Here is an 11,008-nt window from a genome sequence, read left to right as displayed (position 1 = left end):
CTTTAGATTTTATTTATAATTTACTTGAATAAAACCCATCTCCTCAGTCTAACTTCATTCTCTGTAGCTATAAAATGATTATTTCATGTCCTTGGCCTGGGGGTCAGGAGAAATCAATAGAAAAAGAAAAGAGCTGTGCGTGAAGATGCATTATGTTGTTGTCCCAAATGCGTAAGAGATCTTTTTCTCCTGGAAAGAAAGACCCCAAGGCCTCCATTGCACTTTTATTTGAATGTAACATTTGGGACAATTGTCCCAAAGGGCTGATATTTCCCAATTTAATCTGAGGTCATAATAAAACAAGCAACAAAACAGTATTCGGGGTTTCAGTTCTCACCCTTATCATCAAGACTCACTGCCTCCCATCATCAGTATTTATTGAGCATTTACAGTGTACTAGGCACAATAGAACATACAGAAAACATTGTCCCTGCTCTCGAGGAGCTTACATTCTAAAAGAAAAAAAAAATACACCTCTTTTAAAATGGTATTTTTGTTTGGTGTTTTCTGCAAGGTACTGAGGAAATAGCTTGTAGGGTGAGCTTTGGGTATAACTTAGCCCCATCATTATTCAAAGAGAGGAAGAGGAAGGATTTTAAAGGCAAAGACAATGACAGACCATTCAGGATAGGTAGGGTTTACAGGGAGATAAACACAATCTCATCAACTAGGGAGAGATTTGCTGCAGTGTATAGGATGAGGGAAATAGTTTGTGGGATGCAAGCAAAGGAAGCAGGGTATCCTTAGGCATTGAGTGGAGCCAGAAAGATCATGCGGCCTTTTCCCCAAGTACATGGCCACCAAGTAGGAACGGTTGGTGACAAGACACAAGGCTTAAAAAAGGTAATCCTGTGCACCTGACAAATAGAAAGAATAAAAGATCAAAATTGAAGGCAGGCTGTAAGAGTATCAAGAAATTCTTAAAAACAAAAGTGATTTGGAAGCACGAAACTTACAGTTAATGCTACCCAATGTCATGATGGGCCAAGAACATTGCGGCTTCCTAAGTTAGAAAATGCCATATACCAAAATTTTAAATGGAACACATTACGCTTTTTTTCAATCAATCCCCCTGTCTCTGAAAAAAAAAAAAAAATTTTTTTCAGGGGGAGGGGGGAGTATGGGACATGACTGGGAACAGTAGTAGTTATCTTAGTAGTATTTTGTTGTTATGATAAACTTTGTATTCAAACTTAGTAAAAGCCCATTAGCTGCCAAGAGGGAATAAGGAATAAATTTCCAAAAATGTACAATTTTCTTTAGAGAAGTTTCAGAACCAAAAGACTAATTTACATGAAAAGCTGTAGAGAAAGTAGTTGAAAAGTCCATTCATAAAACTTTTATTCCACTTACATGAACTTAATACACGTGTTCTTAACAATTATGCTTGGATTGTTCATGAAAATCTCATAAGACATTAAACAAAGCTAGCCATCATCTCAAGTTATTTCCCTGTTAACTATTTTTACAGCACATGCATGTTAGGCAAGTATCAAAACAAAACAAAACAAAAAAAACCCCAAAAAACAAAACAAAAACAAAACAAAACAAACCCACAAAAGCAAAAAAAAAAAAAAAAAAACCAAAAAAATGTTAAATACATGGGTTTTTTGTTTTACTGCTGCGCTTGATACACAAGAAGTAATGAATATCAAGCAATTCATTTTTACTGCATCTTTACTTGTACATTTGTTCTTAGGTTGCCTAAAACATTTAAATACAAATAAAATGAGTGTAGCAAAAATAATGAAAGCAAACAGCAGGTAACTTTACAAATAATGGAATGTGAACCGTTTCTGCCCTTATCCAGAGTAAATTGGGTCACAACTAAAGGAACACTTCTGTAGCTGTAGTCAATGGTGTGCACATTGAGACTGAGTATTCCACAGATAACACATGGTTTAACATGTAATATCCATGGGATATCTATTTCTACTATAGCCTTATAAGTGCTCCAAACCTTAAAGTACCCACAGCTACACCTGTGACTGGAACCAATTATCCCTTTTATTCCCCACCAGGACAAACCAATACGAGGCAGTTTTCTTTGCTTAGACATGGAAGCAGTTTTAACACTGGCCCTCGTGAAGCCACAATGTACCAAAAGTACTATGCCAAACATTTATAACTTGTATAAAAATTCCACATCCCCATATTGGCCACCTCAAGATGAAAACAGATAACTCCCTAAATGTTAACTGGCTCTACTCCCCTAATATTAAACATAAAAACCACATGGGAAATATAGAAATTCAAATAGAAGTAACATAAACCTGTCATAAATCGTAAACAAAAAACTATTTGTGGGACAGCATGGATGACAAATGGTCTACTGTGTAAATTTTAGAATGAGGCAGACAAAAGTTGGAAGGCCTTTTAATTTTCCCCTCCTTCTCCTGCTTCAGCTTCGTCTCCTTGGGTATCCGATGTCCACAACTAGTTAAGAGGAGGGAGGGAGGGAGGGAGGAGGGGAGGGAGGGAGGGGGGAGGGCAGGAGGGAGAGAGAGAAATTTTAGTATATTTCAGTTTAAAAAAAACCTTAATATATATGCCGAAGTACCAGAATCTAAGCAGTTTTTGTTGGAAGGCTTTCTTTAAAAAATTGCAGCATTTAAGACAGCTTCAAGATGTAAAACGCCTCCAGGGAATTATATTCAATATCCTGTGATAAACCACAATGGAAAATAATATGAAAAAGAATGTATATGTGTATAACTGAATCCCTTTGCTCTACAGCAGAAATTAACACGACATTGTAAATCAACTATACTTCAGTACAATAAATTTTTTAAAAAGATATAAAAGGCCTCAATATAATACATTTATTTCCTCCCTAATCATTCTGTAAGCATTGTAAGTACACAGCAGAGATGTCTTCAAATAACAAAGTCAGATACAGGAAATTCTTGGTTATTCATAGAAGGTAAAGAAAAAGTAGAAGAAATCATAGAAATGCTACAGTTCTAAATATCAATAGCTATCAGAATAGTAGCTTGTCCCAAATAGCCCCAGTGAGAGACGGATGTATAAGTTTAGTGCAACTAAACCAGAATCATCAAATTCAGCCAATGCTCAAGGAGCTCAGGCTGACTACTTTCCCCTGGTAGACTTTAGACTGCCACTCTAAAGAGAATACCACACTCCATGAAATTCAAGAGTCAGGATCAAGTCAGAACTAAACTACAAATTTAACTAACATTTTTAGTTTACAAAAAAAAAAAACAAAAAAAAAACTACCTTTGTGAATTTGTCTGATTCAAAATAAATAGATGAACACAACAGTATGGTCAGAACCAAATCTTCTAAGAGGTAAAAACTGAATTGTCCCATAGTAGTAGGACTATGGTGTCTATTTATTTTTAGATTAATGTTACAGTTTTTCAGCAGTTTAAAAAGATGATTTCAAAATTATCTCAGCTGTTCCAAATATTAATTTTTTTTACAAGTCTTAGCACTCTATAATGATTTTTAGAGGCAATTATAAAAGGATTGTTTCAAGATACCTTGAATTTTATATTGCTTATACATTGCAGAATGAAGGGGGGAAAAGCTCAATATTTTTCTATCCCCCAAATCACCCATTAGTTTTATTTATTTATTAACCAAATATGTTACTGGCCTGGAAAGGAGACTTCTTTGAACATCATACAGTTAGCTGAATGACCTCTAGAAGTCTGTAAGCTTCTATTAAACTGGTGGTCTTATAAGACAAGATGAAATTATTTTTTTATCATCTCTTTCCAGTTCTTTCATGGACCCTTGTTTTTTCCATATAAACATTAAAAATTTGATGAAGGATATTTATATTTATCTTCCTAGGGTTATGTGTTGACAATACTGGTCAACCAGATCCAGACTCAGATACTAGATAGTTTTGACAAAATTTCTTTACTTGACAGATAAGTGATCCAATCAACCTATAATGATAACAGGCAATATGACAAGAGCTCAGAGAAGGCACATAGTAAATAGTGACGGAATCAGAATCAGAACCTTGGTTTTCTTCTTACTCAGCTCTTGTAATATGCTCTTCATGCTATACTGATACCAAGATTCAGCTGGAAGTATATATTTCAGATCAGGCCTTCTCAAAAAGTGATGACAACACAACTCGGTAGTGACTAGGTCTCAAGTTCTACCTTTTAGAACTATCTCATCATTTCAAACCAGAAAAATTTGAAAAATTCTTAATATTAAAATTAATATTAAAATTAGCTAACAAACTGAAGTGCTTCTTTCATTTGATATGCATAAAAAGATTCACTTTTTAAGGAACTATACCTTACCCTCTTGACTAAAATAATCTCCAGAGTGTGTAGGTAGCCTCCAATTATACTTTCTAAAATAATTTTCAGTGTTTAATAATAAACAAGTACATAATGACATTCAAAAAACTGCTGAGAATATAACTGGTTCAGAAAATTGGCAATGGACTAAAAAAAATAAAGCTGAGAAAAGTTAAATGTATACAATGATGATGTACAGTCCCCAAAACAAATGCCCCAAAGCTAATAAAAACCAGTAGCACTAAACTATAATCTTCATTCCTAGCTCTTTATCTGGCACACAGCAGATACTTGATACTTTTTTTCACCCAAGCCTCAAAACTTCAAATTTAATATTTATGTGAAGGAGAAGAATGTGAAAACCTATGGGACCAAAGAGACATATCAACCAACTGCAATATGTAGACTATTTGGATCCCAATGCAAATAAAAAACTGTTGGAAGAAGAAAAAAAAAAAGACAATAAAAAGAAACACAAAAAGACAACTGGAAATTGAATGCTAGAAATTTAATATTATTAAGGAATTAACTAAATATTTTTTCAGTGTGATACTGGCATTGTGGTTTTTTTTTTTAGTCTGCAGTATACCAAGGACAATCATGACCTGCCACAGTTAAGTCATTTTTTTTTTTTTAACTAAGAGACTAGGCAAAATAGATGTCCACTTGGACTCCATAGAGTATCTGAAATTTTGTAACTAAAGTTATTAATGCCCTACCATAGCTACATAAATATAGAAGCAACTTTATGGTCTCCATTTTTAATGGAATTTAAATATGAAGAGAGGGCTTCCCTGGTGGCGCAGTGGTTAAGAATCCTCCTGCCAATGGAGGGGACACGGGTTCAATCCCTGGTCCAGGAACATCCCACATGTCTCGGAGCAACTAAGCCCATGCGCCACAACTACTGAGCCTGCGCTCTAGAGCCCACGAGCCACAACTACTGAGCCCACGTACTGCAACTACTGAAGCCCGAGTGCCTAGAGCCCATGCTCCGCAACAAGAGAAGCCACGGCAATGAGAAGCCAACGCACCGCAACAAAGAGTAGCCCCACATGCTGCAACTAGAGAAAGCTCGTGCGCAGCAACGAAGACCCAACACAGCCAAAAATAAATAAATAAATAAGAAGAGAACTTAAGGGACTTCCCTGGCAGCACAGTGGTTAAGACTCCGTGCTCCCAATGCAGGGCACCCAGGTTCGATCCCTAGTCAAGGAACTAGATCCCACATGCATGCCACAACTAAGAGTTTGAGAGCCACAACTAAGGAGCCTGCCTGCTGCAACTAAGACCCAGCACAACCAAATAAATAAATAAAAGTTATTTTTTTAAAAAAAAGAGAACTTAAGTATGCTTTTGATACTAAAAGCAAAACTCTTCCGTGACTAAAATGGAAAGAACAGAATCACCTATATTGAAATGAAAAATAAAATGGCTTCTTATGTAATTGAAAGTTCAAAACCATGAATTACAAAGTCATTTTAAAAACCAGAATTTTAACAATGGGTATATGTAACTAATCAAAGGACACATATTTAGTCCTTAGTCTAATATTTCAGTTTCTGTAAGATGGTTTTCTTCAGAGTTTTAAAAGCAGATAGGATCTTACATTTAAAAAAAAAAGAAAAAAAAGAAAAAAAAAACGAATATAAAAATAAACTGAGTCACACGAATTTTTTGTTTCCAGTGCATATAAGTTATGTTTACACCATACTGTATGTAGTCTATTAAGTATGCAACAGCATTATGTCTTTAAAAAAACCAACATACATACCTTGTTAAAAAATACTTTATTGCTAAAAAATGCTAATCATCAACTGAGCCTTCAGCAGTTGAAATTTTTGTTGGTGTAGGGTTTGAAACAGTGAAAATTACCAAAATGTGAACTCAAGAGACATGAAATGAGCAAATGCTTTTGAGAAAAACAGCACCCATAGACTTGCTTAACACAGGGTTGTAACAAACCTTCAATTTATAAAACTCGTAGTATCTGTGAAGCACAATGAAACAGAGGTATGCCTATAATCTCTTCGCCATGTTAACCACTCATGATGCTGATATGTACTTACTGTCAAGTTGTCTCTCAGTAACTGCATTATTAGTGTGCTGTCTTTGTATGACTCTTCACTTAATGTATCAAGTTCAGCAATGGCTTCATCAAATGCCTGTGATAAAAAAGAAATAATTTCAATGCTCAAATAATACTGATTACTAAATTTCCACATAACAGGTAAAAAATACATACTGTTTTTGCAAGAGAGCAGGCTTTCTCAGGGGAGTTCAGAATCTCATAATAGAACACAGAGAAGTTAAGGGCCAGACCCAATCTGATAGGATGTGTTGGCTGCATTTCCTTTTTGCTGATTTCAAAAGCTTCTTGGTATGCTTGCTGTGATTGATCCACAATCCCTGGATAATAAAATGCACCAAAATGTATCGATAAAAGTTTGCACTTCACCTTCACCCCTCAAACCAAACCATTACTATCCAATTATAAACTCTGAAATATTAAGCTGTAGCAACCTTAACTGATTAAGGCTCCTAAATTTAAAAGAGAAGAAAAAAAAAAGAAAAGCTTCTCCTGGAAAACTACACTAGCCATTGATCAATGTCAAGACAAAATAACTCTAATCATCTCAGTATTATTTTTAATAATTAGTTTGTACTGCTCTACAGTTATACTAAAACCACTATTAAAATTGTGAGGAAACATTCCTATACATAAAATTGGCTTGTTAGCAAGCATACATTTCAGAATACCAATTATTCGGCAGTAGATATATAGTTGACCCTTGAACAACAAGGGGTTTAGGGATGCCAACTCTTCATGCAGTCGAAAATCTGAGTATAATTTTGTAGGCGGCCCTTCATGTCCAACCTTGGATCATGTAGTACTGTAGTATTTACAGAAAAAATCTCTGTGTAAATGGACCTGTGCAGCTTAAATCTGTGTTCCTCAAGGGTCAACTGTTTAGTTGAAGGAAGGATGGGGGGAGGGAAAAAGGGAGGGGAGGGGACGGGAGGGGAGGGGAGGGAAGGAAGAAAGAAAGAGAGAGAGAGAGAGAGAAAGCGCAAAGTCCATTATTACTCTTCATTTAGTGCTCTGAGCAATTAAAAAACAACAAAACAATTCTCTACACTCCAGAAGGGACTCCTTCCATACTGTGTCATTTTCTAAGCGTCCAGCACACAGGCTGAGGCAGCATACCTTTCTTGTCATCACCTGCAGCAACCTCAGCCAAATAGCGGTAGTAGTCTCCTTTCATTTTCAAATAGAAGACTTTGCTCTCTGCTTGTGAAGCATTGGGGATCAAGAACTTTTCCAAAAGAGACTTGGGAAGAAAAGAAACAGTCATAATAAGACTAAAATATTTACAAAACTGAAAGAATCTGCATTTTTCAAGAGCATACTATAGCCTAAGTTATAAAACTTTAATACCCAGTCATTGCCAATGATACAACTTTTGAATGCCGTAGGCTCGTAAATTTGTGGTTTAAAAGCAGAATGCTTTGGACAGCAATACTTAAAATTTGAAATTAGTGTTCAGCTTATTATTTAAGGATGATAATTTGAATATTGGCCTCTCCCCCATAGTGCTATCAATTTACATGCTGATAAAGACTGCATGTTTCAATGAATGTGAAAGCATGACAGCTCATAATATTATATGTTATTATGTTTTATTACTATATTACTTAACAAAATGGCAAACTTTTCATTTTCAAGGTAGTCATGACACTGGAATGCAAAGAACATAAGAGATTAACTTTCTGGTACTCTGGAGGAATATATGACTTAAGCAGAAACCGACAGTATAATAGACACTACCAGAGTCCATGACAGAGGAAGCAGAACAAAAGAACAAAACGTCATTTATAAGACTACAATTAAAGTAATACCTCACAACAGGTAAAAAGCTGTTCAAAGTTTTATTCTTCCTACCTAAATTAAGACACTGGTAGGAGTATGAGAATTAAAGATCTGAAAAGTTGGGGCTTCCCTGGTGGCGCAGTGGTTGAGAATCTGCCTGCCAATGCAGGGGACACGGGTTCGAGCCCTGGTCTGGGAAGATCCCACATGCCGCAGAGCAACTGGGCCCGTGAGCCACAACTACTGAGCCTGCGCGTCTGGAGCCTGTGCCCCGCAACAAGGGAGGCCGCGATAATGAGAGGCCTGTGCACCGCGATGAAGAGTGGTCCCCACTTGCCGCAACAAGAGAAAGCCCTCGCACAGAAATGAAGACCCAACACAGCCATAAATAAATAAATAAATAAATATTTTTAAAAAACGATCTGAAGAGTAAACCTTTAGTTTCATTAAAGTGATTTTCAGCTAATAAGATACATATTTACCGATCACCCCAAACAGGTAAAAAAACTTCATTCTACATAATTCTGTTCAAAACTATAACAATGTAAGCTAAGTAAATCCTAACATGCTAATAATTATATTCTACAATGGATTTAAAGAAAAACTTGATTTCACTATATTAGGGGGATAAGGCACAATAAACTAGTGATTTTTTTTTTTAAGGGGGAGAAAGATAATATTCCAGTAGTAGAATTAGGCAAATTTTTTTTTTTTTTAAAAATACTCCACTTCTTCCTACTAAACACACTCTAGGAATCAAGGTGAAAGTCAATTTTCAACTGGGCTTAGCCCCAAACAAGTCTCAATTTTTACAAGGAAAAAGGGTATCTAATTCTTGGTTTCTATTCTTCTGGTAGTAACCCAGTAGTTTATATAGCACCTACTTATATGCCAAACAGGTTGAAAAACGCTTTTAAAATAATAACTCTCACTTTGTATGTCTACCCCATTATGTTCCAAATGGTGAGTGGGAGAGTAAGCTTTAACCCGGCTTCTCCCCCTTTCTGCAACTTAAGCAACAGATACTCAGATGAAGTGGGTAGTTCCAAGTTGGCAGTAGGAGCAGGTTGCAACGCATTACAGCAAAGGGTTGGAGATGAGAGAATTCAACCTGAAATTATGTTTCCTGTGATTATTAACTGATATTTGAAACCGTTGGCCTGAAATCAGAAGACCACTTTGGTTAGGATAACAAAATTCTTATTACACCATCCCCAGACTTTCATATTCAAAGATCTCTCAGCTGCAAAAGTGTTTTGGAATTCATTCATTCATTGATTCATTTAAACTTTGAGGCAGCGTCTAGTGTGAAATCTCAACCAAACTAGAAATAAAGGAACCCTCTGGGCTTGGAAGACCACTGCTTCCTCCGAAGAAGGAATGCCTATAACCTAAGACTTGGCAATATTCCAACTTCCCGTCATTTTTGTCCTTTAAACACCATCATCTTCTTTGAGGCATGAACACTCTGTGAACACTATAGCTGCTCTTTGGGGATCTGCCTAAACAGCAAAAGATAGTTCCATTTAGTATAGTAAGTGGTTTTTTTTTTTAACTTAAGAAACAAATGACCAGGCTTTTTCAAGTTTTATATCTTAATATAAAATGCATTATTCATTCCGCTATGGGAGACGGTATAGCATAATGGCTTTGGATTCAGAAGTCTAGGTTTAACCTGTGGCACTCCACACTTGGAAGGACAAATTCCACTTCTGATTGGCTAGGCTAAAAGTTAGACTATGAAGTCTAACTAAGGAAAAAGTATATTGCGATTAACCAGAATTCACAAATCACTTCAAATTAAATAGCGGGAAAAATATATATAAATCTAAAGAAGGTTCCATATACAATTCGATTGTGAACTGCTCTCTGGCTCACTTATGTATATTTAAGATTGACAAAGAATATTTTCAAATGAAAGAAGTGACAACAAGTAAAAGCCTAACCATGAAATCAATTCTCTACCTAGGCATTTCTATTTCGTATTTTACTGCTTCAACATATTTTTTACATTCACTTATTCTTCAATACTTAAATGGCACTGTGCTAGGCACTGAGAATAGTGAACAAGACAGTCTCTAAGTCTGAGGATAAAATGTCTAGCAGGGAAGACAAGAGAAACAGAATAACACTGCCTCGTCATGTCCTTCACTTTTCAATGACTTTTATCTAACCCACTGTATATATGTAAAGATGAGGGCCACAAACATGTGCAGTTAGTTAAGGGTGAATCATTTAAAATGTAAAACTTTAAAGTATACATCTGAAAACTTGCAGAAGTTATTTAGGCAAGGTGTCAATAAATGTCATAAGAAATTGTAACTCATCTTTTATGAGTAATAACTTCTATATCTCTAAAAACTGTTGTTTTACATTTGGGTAACTCACACTGAGAATTTTTAAATTAGCAATTAAGCACCTCTTCCCCCAAGGTGAACACTGAATTTAGCCATAACATCTGATTAAAACAATAACAACGGCAAAAACTACTTTAAAGCTATTAACCAGAACCTACAAGTAACAAGAAGGCAAGATACCAGTAGTCAGGCTGTTTATTGGCCTAATGATAGACTAAAAGGACCAAGGATCAACAGTGGCGAATGTTTCTGGTAAAATGCTGACTACAAGAAGTTGAAAAAGCAAACTCATCACACTGTACCCATTAAATAAATATGCGCAGTTCTTTGTATGTCAATTATACCTCAGTAAAGCTGTTAAAAATAAAAGAAGTTGAGAAAGGGATAAATGACAAACTTCTAAAATCTTCTGATGACATAAAGGTAAGAACCATTAAGACTTAAAAAACAAAAAGCAAGAAAGACTGGATTAAACATTAAATTTGGTTCAAAAA

The 11,008-nt window shown here is 35.6% G+C and overlaps 1 protein-coding gene across 1 annotated transcript in view; it reads right to left on the bottom strand.

The window, feature by feature from the left end:
* Positions 1–211: 211 nt before the first annotated feature.
* YWHAZ (tyrosine 3-monooxygenase/tryptophan 5-monooxygenase activation protein zeta) overlaps positions 212–11,008 on the bottom strand; it is a 32,547-nt gene continuing 21,750 nt past the window's right edge. Inside the window, exons 3-6 of the mRNA XM_036829903.1 lie at positions 7,495–7,618; positions 6,532–6,695; positions 6,356–6,451; positions 212–2,436 (exon numbers count right to left, since the gene is read on the bottom strand). Coding sequence (XP_036685798.1) covers positions 2,377–2,436; positions 6,356–6,451; positions 6,532–6,695; positions 7,495–7,618 — 444 coding nt within the window. The 3' untranslated portion in view covers positions 212–2,376. The remainder of the gene's footprint in view (positions 2,437–6,355; positions 6,452–6,531; positions 6,696–7,494; positions 7,619–11,008) is intronic.

Source organism: Balaenoptera musculus, chromosome 17 (genome assembly GCF_009873245.2).
Source record: "Balaenoptera musculus isolate JJ_BM4_2016_0621 chromosome 17, mBalMus1.pri.v3, whole genome shotgun sequence".
Taxonomy (NCBI): Eukaryota; Metazoa; Chordata; class Mammalia; order Artiodactyla; family Balaenopteridae; genus Balaenoptera; species Balaenoptera musculus.
Note: the sequence above shows the minus strand (reverse complement) of the source record. Positions and strands in the feature narration are given on the sequence as shown.